We start from the raw sequence: 18095 nt of genomic DNA, 5'->3' as shown, positions 1-18095 counted from the left end.
CCTTTTCACTTTAGCTTTAAACCTTCAGCGCTGACCTGAAGGGTAACTGTACCACAAATCAAGAGGGGATTGGTGCTCTCCCGTACGCTGAGAATATTTTGGTGATCGTAAGCAGGTGCAAAATCATCCAGATCCTCTCTCCAAAAACAAAACAAAAAAAAAAGAAGAAAACATGAGAATTATTACAACTAACTTGTTTGACATGCACCTTAATTACTGGCCTGAGAAGCATATGTAAATACATAATGACTCCCAGTTAGCAAAGATATCGTGCTTTTCTACCCTTGAAAAGGAGCAATCAGCACAAAAACATTTCCTGACATGAGGCAAGAACATTTCAGCTTTTTACATATTGTTCACAGATGTGTAAAGTTTTCACAGACCAGCCTCCGCTGCAATAAAAGCCCAACAGCTGCTAATTGCTAAATCAAGTCAGAGACAATGAGAGTGGAACATTGATCTGTGTACACTGCAAAGCCTCACTCAGCAGCTCAGATTACATTAGTCATGAATACAGTCTGACATCCCGTATATACAAGAGAAAAAAAACAACAAAGCGTGTTTCCAATTTCAATATGATAGAATCCCATACACTTCGGATTGAATCCTTTCCACTGGGTGTGGATGGGTGAAGAAACACATTTTGTTTAGCTTTGGGCAAGATTTTAAGGAAGCCCTCAATCAGTAACACTATAAACACACCATTCCAGTGGAGGTGTCATTAGAAAGGCTGGAAATAAGGCTCAAATGTTGCTACTACTCTCCTCTTGCGCAACATGTGGTTTGATGATTGGACAAGTAGCCCTCAGGCAAATGTCATCTCAGTGAGTGGAAAACTACTTTTTAGAGAACCAAAATCTAAACAGGCATTTGTGAAAAAGATGCAGCGAGACAATGAAGGCTTTCTCCGAGCATTTCATGTTGAAAGACAGCACCTCTTTCCAGAAGGAAAGTGGTACCAAGGTAAATTCATCCTGCCCCAAGAACAAATATACACTGCAAATTGCAGTTGTGACCAGAAGCACTGAGGCCCCGGGGGTGCAGAGGCCACTGGTGTTTCAAGAGGAGCCTGGAGGACTGTGAGACTTTTACTTCAGCACCCAAACACCTCAGTCTGTGTAACAATTTACATATCCATTTACATGCATTGCAGCATATTTTCTTCCTACGCAACTGCAGCTTGTCAAGTAGGATGAAGTTAGTGTTTAAAATAACACAGTTGTGAAGACAGCTAAATGCTGCCCCCATCTGTCAGTGGTTTGCAACTGCATGTAGCCCAAGATAAAAAAGCTCTCACTGCTAGAGAAACCAAAACTTACATAAATTTTATTCATTAGCTTCATCGGCTTTTAAATCTTTATCACGTGTTGCTGCTTCACAAATTTGCCAGTGTTATTCAGCACAGGTGGTGTTACTCCATGCAAGAGAGGTGGATCTCCACAGCGGTGCCCTTCTGCTGTGAAAGCCCTTGGTGCCATCAGGGCCGAGGGGCTGACGCAGCACTCTTTGCACCAAGCAGAGCACGTTCAGGTGCCCAGCCACCTTGAGGTTTAATGCACTGGCTGCAAATTTGCGCCTGAGTACCCAGGGGCTCTGAGAATTACCTTTATCACAGTCTCCAGAGCACCAGCTCGTCCTAATGTACCTCTGCTTTGAACCAGAGAGGAGCTGGCCAGAACAGCTGGTGAGGAAGTGCTCAGAGGCTCTTTGGATGGAGTTATCTGAGGACTCTCGGGGCTGAGGTGTGTCTGGAGTCTTGTCAGAAACTTTAACCGGTGAAGAGGGTTCCACCTGGGCTGAATCCCCCGAGGTTTCATGGGGATTTTCCTCGGATTTTCCAGGAGGGTCGTGGTTATCTTCCTCTGGTGGTTCCTCCTCGGTGACGGAGTGCACTGACTGGAAGCCCAAAGGTTCCACACGCATGCCCTCACCATCAGACCTCTGCTCCTCTGCTTTCAGCGCACTGTAGGCCCTCCGAGCTGCCTCCAAACGATCAAACTTCACTACTGCACACAAACGTTGGCCAAGCTTTTTGTGACGCTTGGCATAGCACTGCAGCTCCCCGGGAAGCTCTTTGCCAGGATGCAGGATCCAGGCGGAGGTGATGCTGCCGTGAGCGCTGAACTTCTGGAGGATCCTCTCTGAGAGCGAAAGGCGCTTCGGGCCTTCTTTGGTTGTCTCCGCAGAAATGTTCCAGGCGAGGAGGAGCTTGGTCGTGGGGGAGCACAGCAGCCATTTGGGAAGCGGCTCCAGCCGCCTCACTTTGGTGCGTTCATCGTTCACCTCCAGGATTTCTGAGTTCTCTGCTGCTGCTAGAGTCAAGTACCAGTTTGTGGTCAGGACCTTTATCTGCGACAAACAGTGGCAACTTCAGCTTTGTTTGCATTTTACTGGGCTCTTTCTGTTCAAACTGGAGGAATGTACACAGAAAGCAGACTTTTTTTACCTTTTTCAAACAAGTGAGGAGCTTGAGACTGACGTAGCCCTGCTTGTTCCTCTGCACATGTTTCAGCAGGAAGCTGTCTTTTGCCAGGTGGCTGTCGGAGAACAAATCCTCCAACTGGGCTTTAATCTTCAAGCAGAGCAACTCACCTTCATGGTCTTCTTTATCTTGGGCAGATTGTGCATCATGTCTACAAGAACACATGACTCAGCATCATGATTTTCTGCAGTGTAGATTAGTCAACCATACGTTTTCAATGTTCTTACCCAATGGGATTACTCATTGTATCTCCTATGGATGGGTCGCTGAGCTGCGCTGTAGTTTGGGCTGTTTCTTGGTAAAGACAGGTGTGATGGAAAAGCAGCAGGTTACATAAAGTTAATACTACTGACTGAAGAAAAACACACACCTGGATACAGTTCATACAAACACAATCAGCTGGTTCTGTGGGATCCAAAACAAAATTTTGTAAAATGCTAAAAGCAAAATTCCACATCACACTGCACCACCTCCATCACTACTAATACATCTCAAAATGCATATTTAAAAAGGAAAGTGCACAAACTATTAGATGTCATGAACAGAATATTATCGCTGCTAGAACTGAGGCAGAGATGACAGCAGTGTATCAGTATTCTCATCATAACACAACAGAGCATCACCATTAAAGGCGTGAACTTCTGCAGCGAAGTGCACAATCTAAATTATGATGTTGCTGAACCCCAAACACACACTATAAAGCAGGACATGAGCATAAAACAGCAGCGGTAATCAGCCTTTAAATCCAGCTTTACATCCTGAGCGAGCTTTTGTTTTGAAATAATTCAGTATGTTTCTGCTGCTGCCTGAATCATTCCCACATGTCGAAATCAACAACAAATCATTTGCATGAGAATATGCTTGTTTTTTTTCCATATGTTCCAGTCATTACGCACGGGATAAACACACAAACCCAAACCTTTGCAGGCTTTTCCACAGGCACAGCATCCCAACTTTTTTTTTTACGGTTATGTGACATGAAGAGGCAGTGATTTAGCAGGCTGTGTGGGCTGCTGGTGAGCCAACGGCAGCGAGTGAGGGGACTGGAGATGAAGTCTCGCTTCGAAGGAAAAATAGCTGATCAAAAAAAAAAAAAAAAGAAAGAAAGAAAAATCAAAGCACCTGAGAACTTCTTATCTCTGTAAGATGAAATATTTGGGACAAAATAAGCAGGCACGTTAAAAGGAGCTGAAGTCATCTGTAATTATGAGCACATCTGCTTCATCAGAGCGGCGCGGGTGTGGTTTGATCTGGTTTGATCCAACAACTGTCACCACACGAAGCCCTTAAACGCTCCTCGTTCACTTCAGCACTATACGAGAAACACTTCAACAGCATTTAACTCTACAGCGAGTGCGTCCTCGCTGTCAGGTGAAGTGTTACATGGCTGTTATTTTCCCATCCACATAACAGGATTACATTGCATTGTGGGATTGCGAGCAGAAAGTGGCGTACAAGCCATGGATGCTACTTTTTTTGAGGGCGCTGTGCGGTGCATAAATGACAGTAAGAACTGGGACATTTGACTGAAATGGAGGTAAATGAGGCGTGATTTTGAAAATATGTCTCAGGCAGCGACTGTGTGGGCGTGATTTGATCAGATTTGACTGACAGTGTCTCCATGGCAACATAAGTAAACAACCCAACAACTAGTTCAGATTTGGATTCTTTAACTGTTGAATTCTGATTGGTCCACACAAGTATGTGACATCATCTTTCTCCAACAGAGCCCCGCCCACCTCAAACCAGCCAGAAGAGCACAGAGACAAAACAGAATCACAGGAATTAAAGACCTCAAGGAAATAATTAGTGATGAGTTGGTGACACTTGAGGTGGTGCATGTAGTTAAGACACTCCTGCAAACACACACACTCACTTTCAAGCACCTGAACATTGTGGTGCATCGTTGGAGCAATCATTAGAAAAGCCTTGACACATGATAATGAACTAAAATGATTGTGGTATTATTCTTGGGCAGAGTAACGGCAACATCTCTGGAAAGGGGAGAAAAAGCCTCCCGGTGACCATAAAGGCAAAGATAAAAGGAGTAAACTTGTCCTATAAAAGATTTACCAGATAAAAATGTAACAATTCACAACAACAGGATGAAGAAACGAAGCGTCACAAGCCGGAATTTGTACAAAAACCCAATTATTTAACTTTATTAACATCAATGTTTTTTCTTTTTCATCAACAGTTTCTTTTTAAATTCCAGTTCTTTATCAACAAATAGAAAACAGACTGTGTGTACAACAGATCGAACCCCTACAGCACTAAGCATTCACAAGGTAAAAATGAACATTTTAGTTTTTCGCCAGCGTTTTTCAAGTCCCCCCTCCCTCCCACCGCCGCCGCCGCCGCCGCCGGACCGGACGCTCCCCTCTTGCGGCTCGTGTGGGAGAAGACGTGTGCTTGAGTGGTGCGATGGCCCGCGCTGAGTGAGGAGTCGTCCGTTTGGATGGGTGGGGTGGGGGGTTGTGCTGTTTTTCCTCAGTCAGGCGGACAACCAGCTGTCGAAGTTAACATTGGTAGTACAGTAGATACAACGGTGTTTCCATTAATACACACTCTAGGACAGCAGGCTCTCTGCAGTCTCTAGCGTTGGTAGATCAGCAGAATGAATCCTTTTTAACAATATACCTTTGAAGCTGTGTATATATCTATGTGTAATTGTACATATATATAATCAATCATAATTATATATATATATATTTATAGTTCTATTTCTGTATAAAATAATATCAGGTTTCAGTCCAAAGGGCTGAGTCTCTCTCCCTCTGGTAGGAATGGTTGATTCTGTACAGGTGCCAGCGTTCATGGCTCTGCTCCTCGGCCCTTACGAACCACTTCCGCTCCTTTCGGCCTCGTGCGGTTCAACTCCAGCGAGCCGACCAGGCTAATGGGCAGTGAGGAGATGGGAGGGACTTGAAGAGCAACAATATTCAGAGATCAGGGAGTTTATTTTCTGTCAACTACCCTTTGGGTATAAAAGTCTGTTTTCCTCAGGTAAGTTCTCCGCTGTGGAGCATGAAGGCCTCAATGCCATAGGCTTCTGATGAAAAACAAAGGAAACGAGTAACATAGAAATCATGTGCTTTCCATTTCTGTACACCTCTGATTTAGTCTCTTGTTAGCTAATTCACTCCTTGTTTTATATCTAGCTACCATGTTTACAGAAGGACAAACTTTAGCAAGTGTGTGCTCTGAAATCCGTTTTCTCAAAGTTGATTTTTTTTTGTTTTGTTTTCTCGAAAACAGCACGTGAAAAGGCATTTTTTTTGACTTATTGAACTGAGTAAGACCAAACACAACGTTTATGACGCATAATATGAATAAAACAATAATGTCGTGTGACAAAAGAAATCTGACAGCAGCTCAGAGAACAGTGGTCCTCCTGTATTAGTATCTAGGAACGTGTTAAAAATACATGTCCCTTGTGCTAAAGTACCCTAAAATAAAAATACAAAATAAAAAAAAGTACCGATTATGAAAATAATGCGCGCCCCAGGCTGGGCAGTTTAAGACAGAAGAAATGTCTGGTGTTAAAATGATTATTCAAAACAACAAATGCGCTTAACAATAACATTTAACATGATGAATCATAATATTGACAATAAAATTAACAGAAAAGCAGAGAGAACGCTCTCTTAGTGCTACCAGTAGCCTTTGACAATCAGGGAGGTTTGGCTTGGACAGAGCAGAGAGGCGGGCGGCCCGTCTGCGCTGTCGCTTCTGTACAAGAGTTGTCATATTTGTCATAGTCATCGTAATGTTCCTGTTGTTATTTTTAAAGCAAAATCTCATGTGGTTGGTTAAGTCGGCATGGATCTCTGTGATTGGTTGAACCCGTCGCCGGGTCTGCAAGCGCGTCCCTTTCTCCTCCCCCCCGGTAGCTGCGGGGGGGGGTCGGGTTTTAGGGGGTCAAGTGAGTGGATGGTGGCTGAGATGGGACACTTGGCACACTCCTGAGAGGTCTGACCAGGGAGGCTGCGCGGCGGGAGTGGTTATGTTGCATAGTGGTCAAAGCTCCCCAGGTACTCCAACGCTGCCCTGTAGCACAACTGGTACTGGTCCTGCAGAGAGGAGGAGAGAACGTCACGGCTCAGACCTGCCATCCTGATTTCTAGTCTGTTCTCTGCACATCTGTCCTGAAGAGGGACCCCTTCTTACACTCTTTCCCCGGTTAAAAGGTTTTTTTAGGGGAGTGTTTTCCATTAGCTGTTTTAGGATGCAGAGAGCGTTCTGTGCTGTTCAGATTGTTAAAGTGCACCAAAGTAATAAAGTGACTCTCCTCTAAAGCTATAGCTGGCTGTGTTTTAGGGCACAGCTAATAGGGATCCTCACAGATAAACAAATATAGCTGCAGTAATTAGGAGTGTTTGCACTAGAGGCGTTAATGAAACAACAGCTTTCTGTGTCACGGTAATCGAACTTTTTTTTTAATCTTAAAGTGTTTATGTACTCATTTAAATTCACACCATGACTTCTTCACTATGTTTTTAAGGTGCTCTGCTTGTTTGATGTATTATGTGTTGACACTGGACTTTGGTGAGAGCACGGGCTCAGTGCACTGTGAGATTTCTAAAATCTCCATCAAAGAAGAAGTCAAAAAAAGGACATTCAGATAACATCAAGTTTTTGTTAAAATATGCGGCTCTGACTTTGGAACGCCATCCTGTCGCTGTGTATGAACGATATCCCCGTCGGCAGTCTGCTCTTACCTCGGTCTGCACCATGGCAGGCCGCTGGGTGCGAAGCGTCTTCACTGTCTGGAAGAGGTCGACCACTCCTTCGTACCTCATCCTCTCCAGCACAATGCTGAGGGTGATGAAGACTCCGGTCCTGCCCACCCCGGCACTGAGGAGCACACACACACACACACACGCACACACAGACAGTTTTATTACCTCTCCTGTCTAAGGCTCATAAACTCTTCACTGTTCAAAATTAAAGCTCATTGTACTTTGGAAACTCACATCAGGTGCTCTGAACAAAAAAGCCTGACCAGACTGCGGTTTTATGAAAAAATGTCTGCCTGACCCGCTTGCATGTGACATGAATTATAATGCCTATTTTGGTTTCTTTTGTTCTTATAATGCACTGTATGAATAATACACCCCAACAGCACCACAAACTAAAGCCTCCTGAATTACCATAAAGTTGAATAAATGCCTCTTTAAAAGATTTTCAACACAAAATCAACATTATAACCTTCATGAAGGCAGGACTTATGCAGACCTAAGACACTATTTTCATTACTTGTACCTAATAAATTAACTACCGAGTGCAATTTGTAGAAATGAGAACATTTCGGAACAGCATTTAAATGTGATTTTCCACACTGAGTGATCTAAAAGTGCTAAAGGTGGCGTTAAAGTGCAGTGAAATCTGAAACATGGTACAAACCTCCATCATGATGTCAACTGCTTGTACTTTGTGTGTATTGAACACAGATTATGTGCCATCTGCAAACATGTGCACAGCTCTGAAGCAGCAGCTTCCCTCACGCCTGCAGATTTGTCTTCATTTTCAGATGGATCGGAGCCACTTTTCCTCCTTACCTGCAGTGTACAGTGATTGGTCCATCCTGTCCGAACTGCTCCTTGGTTTTGTGCACTTGTCCGATGAAATCAATGAAGCCTTCTCCAGTTTTTGGCACTCCTTGCTCGGGCCAGTCAGTGAACTGGAACTGGCGGATTGTTCTGGACTGGCCGTCCTGTGGGGCAGCAAATAAGGAGTTTAAGCAGGTTTAAGAGGCACGCTGCAGACGGACAGAGACGCTGATGTGATGTATATTTTGTGCATCAGCTTTCTCTGATGCTTTAATTCACCTCCATGAGCACACAACCCTCTGCAGTTTGTGCTTCACACATCTCTCTCTTTGTGGCCTTCGCTTTGAAAAACACAGCTTCTCAGTCGAGGTCCATGAGTAGCGTAACCCTGCTGGTTTTCACTGCAGCCGACTCATTATCTAATTTACACCTGGGATGCAATATGAATAAAACCGACGACCTGGTTTGAGGAGGACGCCAGAGGGGATGAGGCACTCGAGGACCAGGACCGACAAACACTCAGCTGCAACGTGGAGTCACGCATTCGGCAGCACAGTGGAGTCAGCATGTGTGAATTAAATCTTTTTTTTTTTTTTTGCATGGAAGGAGTTTATTTCCAATCTACGTCTCTTTCAATGCACATACTGTATATATGTGAGAGAAGGGGTGGATGTGGGATTAGAGTGCTGCTGTGCTATGGGCACTCTGATGACAGTAAAGTATATTTATAGCCCATTGAAACTACTGCATCACAGGGAGTTGAAGAACTGGCCCTCGGGGATTGGAGGCTATGCTTTTCATGTATTTTCACAGTGATCTCGAAACACACACACACACACAATCCATAGAGCAAGCATACTGCTACTAAATCCGGGTAAACATGTTTGATGGTGCATTCACTTGATGTCAGCCTGTCAGGAGAAATAACACGGGATGCGTTCTGATCATCTCTACCTTGAAATCTCAGTCGGTATAATTCTTAACACTTAGCGCGACTGTCAGCATTTGTATGAAAACCTAAAATTAAGATGGATTTGGGTTGGATGGTTGTGTTTGTGTAAAATGCCAATCAACCCCCCCCCCCCCCCCCCCCCCGACGCCCCACCAAGATATATATATACACACACATAAACACACAAGAACACACACAAGGGCACAGATGCAGTGAATGCAGCGTACCCTGGCATCTGTGACTTTGAACTCTCTGAGGATGTACTGGGGCATGTTGTACTCAGCCATTGGATCCACCACAAAGTACTGGTACCTGGCTGAACGCTCCGCTGGCCAGTACTGATGGCACTTCTCCTGCAAAAGAAGAGGGAGGAAAAATGTTAGGCACCTACATTTTGAAGAATCTTTTTCCAAACACAGAAAACGAGGCTTCACACACCGACTGCCTGACGCACAAGTGCAGGATATGATTAGCGCGGCTTTCTGTAACTTAGCATTGTGAGTCATGACAAGGTCTCTGCTTACAAAAGAGATTTGAGGCTAATCTGTGGTTTTGAAAAACTGTCAGATTCATCTTAAGTGGGAAAATATTTACCTAATTTGCTTGTGTGCTTAACTACAGCGACGGTGTGCATGGGCGTTTCCTTTCATAAAATGACTATGGATGAGAGGGTGATAAAAGCTATAAAATGCAGCTGATTGCTGTCACAATCACCTGCATAATCACAAAAACCTTCCCAGTCAGACATTCAATCAAACTGATATCATGATGAGTGCACTGATTTTTGTCCCTAAAGGAGTAGTTTGATGATTTGGGAGATTCACTCATTCTCTTTTTTAATTAGTTCGATGTGATGATTGATACCACTCTCATGTCTGCCCCTTAAATACAGAAGCTGGAGCCTGTAGCTAGTTAGCTTAGCTTCACATAAAGACTGGAAACAGCTAACCCGGCCCTGTCCAAAAGTAAAAATGACACATGGAATCAAAGGCAAGCTGGCAGAGAATCCAGGAAGTCCCTTCTGACAGAGCCAGGCTAGCTGTTTCCCCCTTTCTCCAGTGTTTGTGCTAAGCTAAGCTAACCATCTCCTGGCTGCAGCCTTATTTCTAAAGGACAGCTGTGAGGGTGGTGTTGATTTTCTCATCCAGCTCTGGCCAAGAAAGCAAAGTGCATTTCCCATAACTGTTGAACTTCTGTGTTTAAGATTCACCCCCTGACTTGTTTGTGGTGCCTGTTGATCCCCAAAATCCGCAAAGTTTCTTCAAGGTCACTGCTGATATTTTGAAACTCAACTCTAAATTTTGTTGAATTCCAAACAATCTGGGGATGTTATATCAGAATTAGACATGTTCAGTATATGTGTACAAGGTCTGCCTGACCTTGTATACGTTTACTGTCTGCCTCACTTTTTAGCTTCCATGTTCCCTCAACAGATCCCATTTTCATGTGATGGAGTCACACAGGACAGGAATTATCGGTATGCTTGGAACGCAACCAATTATTGATAAGTCTGGCACAGTAGCAGGCTGGTTTCAGCCCAGATGCATTCCAGCCATGGTGATAAGGAAGTTAACTTTCAACCAAAGTTACTGTTCAGGGTTGGAATGTATTAATATTTGAGCAGTGTGACGCAGCAGCTTAGCTGAACCGACTCGAGACTGGTATCATTTCCTGGAATGGTCCAGTGACCTTACAGGTGCTGCATAGTGTGTGTTCACATCTCACCCGTCCCATCTCTCGTAGCTTGGTGAGCATGACGACGATGGTGGAGTTGTGCTCCCACAGCATTCTCCAAAAGTCCTCGGTGGTCTCTGCCAGCGGGCCCTGTGTGGCCAGGTAGGCCTTCTGCTGTCTGAAGACATAACAGCGCATAGAGGAGGCATTAAACACTGCACATAATAATTATAAAGTTTATGGTGCTTTTACAGCCAGTATCATAAAGCACATCGCACAGCAATAAGCAGAAAATGATTCTGTGATAAAGGAGTGGTAGGCTAAGGAGAGGAAAAGGCCCAAATTTAATAACAGACAAGATATAAAACATTCACCTAAACTGATGCCTTATAAAATGCTCAAATACACTCAGAAGCAGATTCATTCAAATACAATTCAAAGGCCTTCTGTGTTCCTCCGCTGCTGTTCTTTGAAAGCAACACACAACATTTGGTGGACATTAATACACAAAGCACCTACATTAGCAAGACTTGTAGGATACGGAATCAAAACCCATAAGACCACGCTGTTAAAAAGCATTCAGCTGCAAACTGTAGAGCATGTAAGAGCTTATTGTCCTTGTACTGTTTGCTAAAATGTCTCCGCCATAAAGCCAATAAGACAAATCCCTACACATTTAATGAACACAGCAAATAATCCGTGGCAACTATCATCAGCACTGAGCTATTCAAGCTTGAATGGATCTTCTACTTCTTCCTCCTTCCTCTCTGTAACACATCACAGAGTGTGAGAGAGAGAGAGAGAGAGAGAGAGAGAGAGAGAGAGAGAGAGAGAGAGAGAGAGAGAGAGAGAGAGAGAGCACTTGATATGCTCACTAAACTAGAGATGAGCTCATCCACTGAGGTGCCAGAGCTGTGCTGGTGTCCTACGTGACTTTGGTCCAGCCGAGCAGTTTCTTTGCTGAACAGCAGGTGGCAGCAGCGCACTGATCAACAGAGAGAGAGGGAGCTGAGGAATCCAACGCCACACGCACGCGTCATTGTGCAAGCACACACTCACATGTTTGCAGCACATGAGCATCCAGGTGTACCAATGCATGCGTGCCGTAGCTCTGCATGTATATTCAGACACGCTGCTACACACACGCACACAGTCGCACACTGGGCCATGGCTGAACAGCTAATGAAGGAGCTGCAGGCAAGGCACTAATGTGGAACCGGGAGATTAGAATATGCTCAGGGCCTCGCTCACACAAATAAAGAAACAACAGATTGGCGGAGAGAGGAGAGGAGATGGCATACGAGGAGGGGAAGTCAACAGAGTGAGGAATCAAATTAAAAAGATGAAAACGGGGGGAAAGAGAAATGCAAAGTAAAGAGAGGAGATGTACAAAGTGGAGGGAGAAGATGCGAAGAGGAAAATGTGAGGAGATGAAAAGAGCGAGCGTTGCTCTCCAGCTGGTCATCGGAGTGCAAAGAAGAAGGGTTGACTGCTGAGGAGGAGAGGAGGGAGAGGAAGAGGAAGAAAACAAGACTGTATGAAAAGGGAAAGCAGGAGCAGAGGAGGAAGAGCGGGAAGGGAAACTAAGCAGGGGATGAATGTTAAATTTCAAATTGATAGGGTGGACCCCTCTAACCTCCCCACAGAGCAGCCCCTAGCCAAAACAAAAACAATTCTAACCGTATCACACAATACTGATTTCTCTGCACACAGTGTCCTGATGAGCGCGCTGCCAAACAGCACAAAGCACTCTCCGCATCATCCCACATGACTGCAGTGCTTGAGGACATAGTGTTTCATTTCAACCTCATTACAATGCTAAAACTACAGCCTGCATCGGAGCATATCCAGGGCTCGCGCCCCTGATAGCATAGCTGGAATCAATGGCTCGCCTCTCATTAGCTTAGCATATTATTGGCTTTTCTTGAAGGAGCTGGGGTGAAGGGCACTGGAGGCCACTGTTTAGTTTTTATTTATGCCCTGGCTTTAAAAGCAGCTTAATCACACAGAGCCACTGGTGCACACAACAGGTCCCCACCCGGATATGTCTGTCTCTGCCATGATGTCTGGATGGAAAATTAAGATGGCGAGTGAGAGAAGAGGGTGGGAGGAGAGCGAGTGAGGAAAAGGGTGCGAAGGAGACGGATTAGGCAGGAGAATAGGGAGAGACGGAGATAGAAAGGGGTAAAAATAGAGGAGGAAATAGAAGGAAAAGGAGAGAAGAAGCAGAGGAGGAGGAGAGAAAAAAGGGAGAGAGGGGTTTAGAAAACACACTTCATTACAATACTCTCTTGCTGCAATTATGCTATTTACACAGCAACAATGGAGGGTTGGTCTCTGCAGAGCAACTTCTCATTAACAACAGGACGGGAGAGGGAGGAGGGAGGCAGAGGGGTGGGGGCGGAGGTGTCTCTGTCACGGCCCGGTACGAGGCAGAACCCCATATGGACCGAGTGGCATTTCAGGCTGGCTAAATCCGTCCCCTCGCTGTACACTTCATCCACGGAAGAGTCGGTGCCGTCTGTCTCTGCCCATACTTATATAGATATACAACAGAGGCCTGCCTTTTCATCTCCCTCCCTCTAGGAAGCAATTTGGACTCACAGAGCACACGAGGACATGCAGCAGCTTCGATATGAGAGAAGTAGTGGCTCAGCGGATGAGAGCCACATTGACAAAGGCAGGAGTAATTCTTGCAACTGGATACTGCCCGCTGCGGACTCATCCCGAGTCCCCTCCCATACATTTTTATCGAGTGAATTACCTACTGTATTTTTCACACCTATAACAATCTCTGATACCAGAAAACAACTGCACATTCAGTGCGGTCAGGAGGGTATCAGAAACAGCGAGTGTTGGCTCTGAACTCCAGGATGTTGGAGATGAAATCAGACAACGACTGCAAGTGCAGACGCTCAGATTTCATCAGATTAATCAGAGGAACCATGGAAAAGTTCACATAAACCTAAATGAAGTCATTGCATTTAATATTTCCTTGCAGGTCTTGCTCAATCAATGTCTACCTGAAGTCTACGACTCGTTAATAACAGCAGGGACTTGGCATCTTCCCTAAATGCTCCGCCAGACCTGTATGACAGCCATCTTCACTTGCTGTCTTTAGTCTGGTACAAGCAGCTCAGTTGGAATAACAGGTGACTTACTACCTCACTGTGTTGCCATAAAAAGACTGCTGATTGCTTTGCATGCATGTTTGGGATCACAGTGCTGCTGCCTTTGTGCACCCTTTTCTTCAGTAGGAATGATTGGGCTCAGAGTTTTTTGGTTGGTCTTTTCATGCGATTTGTTGACAGTAGGATAAATATAGAACAATGCCGCCTCGTCCTTTAAAGCTCAGAGTCAGCACTTTAACCTCACACTCATTGTATTCAGCTCAGAAAGTCCTTTGCTGACCTGTAGCCGTCAATGCAGCTGGCATTGATGTAGTCAGAGCCCTCGACGCCACGGATGGGCTGCAGGCAGACGCGAGTGGACTCAAAAGGCATGATGTTGACCAGGCGGTTCTTGAACTTGTTGCAGGGCAAGTTGGCGCTGATGAAGCGTGACGTGTGGGCTTTGGAGTTGGCCAGTCTCTGTTTAATGGAAGGTGGGAAGAAACCAGACGGGGAGAGAGATGGAGAGAATAAATTAATGACCTGTGACCTGGAGTAAACAAACAAAGAGATGTGAAACGCTTCCTTGTCAGAAGTCTCTATTTAGACCTGAGGTTCCTGTCAAGATGAATAACAAGATCTGCTGGTAGGTATAGCTAAGCGCAGTGGGCTCGTCTCCCATGCAGTCCCAGAGCTTGGAGGACTGTGGGCGTGACAGGCTCGGTGCTGGCAGTGGACAGAGCACAGATGGACAGCACAGGAGTGTGTATGGACAGTCATGGTACTCCGGAATAATTTGTGCGTGTGTGTGTGTTGTGGCCAGACTGTGTGGGCACGGAGGCTGTGGCCCCCACATACGCCGCAATCATTCTCTCACTCTTTCATTCTCCATCGTTGGCAGGAGCGTAGATGCTATTATCACTTCAAACAGAATGGATCATGGTCGTAAGAGGGCTAATGACAGAGCCGCGCTGGGAGGAAAGTGTGTAATAACATCACAGTCGATGGCTATTGACAGAAGGTGTGCGCGTGTGATTGCGAGTCACCTTGAACACCAGCTGTGTGTACGTGCGAGTGTCAGTCATTTTGTATTTCTCCACGCGTAGGTGTGTTGATGCGTTTGTGTGTTTGCTGCGGCCCATTTGTGCCTGAAACATGTGATGCTGCTGCAACTGCTGGGATGTCTCAGCACCAGTTTCTAAGACAAATTACTATGAAATAATTATTTCAAATGTGCTTAAACTTCTGCGTGATCGGCACAGTAGCGACACCCTGGACAGAAGGTCACAATTGGCAAATGCAGTCCGCAGTTTGATGAGCTGGTGCCTGCAGATCTGATTGGATTGAGAAACACAGGCAGAATGGAAACCTAATTTTTCTAATTCCTGCTAATTATTAACAAAAACTCACATCACTTCCCATCGAGTGTTACAATGTCACCCCTGAGAACTATTCAGGGTGGTATAAATCAGAAATGGCTGTTCTGAAAGGTCTTTTGTTAAATGCTTCATTACATCCTGCAGGAGTCAAATACAGCGCTGGAAAAATTAAAAGTTAATTTATTACCCTGAAAACGTCGTCACATAGAGCCTTAAGTAACACTCGTCTCAGGTGTGTGCTTATCAGTCACCTTGAACTCCAGCTCCATGGCAGTAACCGTCTCGCCGGGCGGGGGCTGGGTGAGTTTCTGGATGTGGGCGTACAGGTTGCGGGCCGGCACCTCAGTGTTGCCGCAGGTGGCGGCCTCCAGCAGGGCTTCGTGGATGAAGATGTACTGGTCTTCGGTCTGAACCATGTAGTTCCTCTGGGCGCGCATGCACGTCACGTGGCCGTAGATGTCCACAGACTTCTCGTGCTTCATGCGCTCCAGCATGGCATCGATCACGATGAAGCAGCCAGTCCTGCCTACGCCCGCGCTGATGGTGGGAGACAGAGATGGAGAGCAGGCGATAAACACCTTAATGTTTCACTATACGTATCAGGTTACTGTCTCACGTCTGTTTACACTGTATAACAAGATCCACTGATAGTACAAACACATTGGTAAACATCTGTGGAGATAAAACTAGCACTAAAGCACAAGGTTGTCAGCGCTGAACTAGAAATCCACAGCCATTATAAATTATTTAATCTCATCGGCACTGATATATCAACCAGGAGCATTTATCATACAAGGTACAAATCGGCTCTGCGTTATGAGGCGTCAGCTTTCATGTGAATGCGACCCTTCAGTCTCTTTTGCTGTGTGTATGCTTATCACACTACCCAGTACGTGTGTGTATCAAAATGCTACTTCACATAAATTGCGGTTATGTGTGTTCAACAAAGCATGGAAACCAAAAATTGAGATCTATCAAGGGAATAGTGTTGTAATGCGTTATGTACTGCTCTGAAAACTAGACACGGTGCTTTCCAGGTTAGCTGATTTAGTGCCTCACACAACAAGAGCTGGACTGTGATGAAAGTGAAAAGATTCTGCACAAAGTTTGTGATTATACAGAACATGTGCAACACAGAATTATTGAGTCATATTCATGGGAAGAAACAAGCTGACTCTAAAAACAGGATTTCGACATCTTGGTTGCATTTGTACTGGCACTAATCTTTGATGAAAGAACACACTGTCTTAACAAAGCCATGAGAAACACACACACACACGCGATGGTGAGAATTAGCTTTTCACCTACACACACTGAGCTCCATGCCGTCTAAACCCACCTGCAGTGGACCACCATGGGCCCTGCATCGGGAGGATTGCAGGCCTTTACCCGCCGTAGGAAGGCCAGGATGGGGGTGGGGTACTCCGGCACCCCGTGGTCTGGCCAGGCCATGAACTGGAACTGTCTCACCTCTCTCTTCTCACTGGAGCCATTCTGCAGGAGTCAGAAAAGAAGAAAGATACAGTACAGTGACACAGCAAACTGCAATTGGCTCCTTTTCTTACTGAAACTTGTCACACGGGAAAAGACGTTTTGAACAGGATATGCTCAGACTGAAAGTTTCAGAAGAACAAGTGAATTAATTGTCAGAAATGCAGCTATTTTAAGCAAAGGTCTTGAACGCTATCACAGCGAAAGCGGCACATAATGTGCTCGACATCATAGCTGTGATCATAGGTGTAGATAATGTGTATAATTTCAGAAATGAACTCTGACAGTGTCTCCGAAACAGCTTCTTGGCATTGTCACCATCCCTGATTGAAACCAAGTAGCCAGTCCAGCTGGAGACTTGCATTTAATTAGGAATTATAATAATGTTAGAAATCAAAAGTAAGTAATGGAAAAAGAGTGGGTAGAGGAGAAATAAAGGACGAAACACCAGTCACATCATCATGGTACTGAAGTATATGAATCAAAGTGAAAAACTGAAATCTTTTATTGCCTTTTGGAGAACAAGAGACAAATCTTGGATGTTAAAAACCAATTACTGCAGAGAAAAAAGGGTCCAGTGGTAATAGCCTTTATCTGTCTTCAGAAAAATAAGAAATTACATTTGAAAATGTGACCCCTGTAATGATGAACTGCAATTACCAGCTGGGTACACGCCCTTCATCAGCATGTCTCGCTATATGGATAACAGCAAATGAAAAAAGGCAGTACTGTACCTTGTAGAGGGCGAAAGTACGGACGCTGTAAGTGGCTAACTCCACAGTGTCCAGCATGGTGACCTGGATCATCCCATAGGTCTCTGTTCCTCGTGACGGCCAGTACTGGTCACACTTCACCTGGCAGAGCAAGGGAGAGGGCACACTGTCAGGAGGGAACTGCTGCTAACATTCACCATGAGGCTAGTGAGACACTTGTAGGATCACGCTGATTAACAAGGAAGGAACACTGGAGGGGTCAGATCAAAGGCTTTGTCAACTGTCTAATTAAAAACTGAAGACTCAGAGTCAGCTCCGAAAAAAACACGAACCCGAGCAAACTGAGCATGCGCGCCCATGTATGTCTGCATTTGAAGCAGGCTTCAAAAGGGCATTAAAAAGCCCACTTTGTCTTTTACCAGCCTGTGATCATTTTCAATTAGCTAATTGTCAGGTGGTTCACAACCCTTTGTAATATATGCTTCTGGTGCATTTGTAATGATTGGGCGCTACATTGTGGAGGGAGATGTGTCTAAAAAGCTGTTCTCGCCTGTCATCAATGGACAGCAGGTTCGGCCACCTGGCTCCATATGTGCACTGAAAAACCTCGCTGTGGACGAGGCGAAAGATCCTCCGAACACGGGCGAGGAGTGGCTTTGTTTCACTGAGTGTCTATGAAAATTACAAACTGGCCTTTGCCACATATTTTCGCTTAAATTCCTCTCTTTGGCAAGACTCAACT

General features: G+C 45.1%; 2 protein-coding genes across 13 annotated transcripts in view; both read right to left on the bottom strand.

Moving 5' to 3' along the window:
• Positions 1–1392: 1392 nt before the first annotated feature.
• On the bottom strand, positions 1393–2726 carry larp6b (La ribonucleoprotein 6, translational regulator b). The gene is made up of 3 exons (XM_070974017.1): positions 2710–2726; positions 2447–2633; positions 1393–2349 (listed from the first exon to the last, which is right to left on the bottom strand). Exons 1-3 carry the CDS (start codon positions 2724–2726, stop codon positions 1393–1395), a joined length of 1161 nt encoding a protein of 386 aa, XP_070830118.1.
• A 1821-nt stretch (positions 2727–4547) lies between these two features.
• LOC139338632 (receptor-type tyrosine-protein phosphatase F) overlaps positions 4548–18095 on the bottom strand; it is a 162684-nt gene continuing 149136 nt past the window's right edge. For 5 of the 12 annotated variants that reach the window (XM_070973819.1, XM_070973823.1, XM_070973822.1 and 2 more), the window contains 9 exons: positions 17375–17494; positions 16489–16643; positions 15401–15686; positions 14072–14250; positions 10712–10838; positions 9214–9339; positions 8044–8198; positions 7204–7339; positions 4548–6555 (listed from right to left, as the gene is read on the bottom strand). In XM_070973819.1, the coding sequence (XP_070829920.1) occupies positions 6487–6555; positions 7204–7339; positions 8044–8198; positions 9214–9339; positions 10712–10838; positions 14072–14250; positions 15401–15686; positions 16489–16643; positions 17375–17494 (1353 nt within the window). In that variant the 3' untranslated portion in view covers positions 4548–6486. The remainder of the gene's footprint in view (positions 6556–7203; positions 7340–8043; positions 8199–9213; positions 9340–10711; positions 10839–14071; positions 14251–15400; positions 15687–16488; positions 16644–17374; positions 17495–18095) is intronic. The other 7 variants (XM_070973825.1, XM_070973824.1, XM_070973829.1 and 4 more) reach the window with 3 other exon arrangements.

Source organism: Chaetodon trifascialis, chromosome 11, assembly GCF_039877785.1.
Source record: "Chaetodon trifascialis isolate fChaTrf1 chromosome 11, fChaTrf1.hap1, whole genome shotgun sequence".
NCBI lineage: Eukaryota > Metazoa > Chordata > Actinopteri > Chaetodontiformes > Chaetodontidae > Chaetodon > Chaetodon trifascialis.
This window is presented reverse-complemented; position numbering and strand designations above follow the sequence as displayed.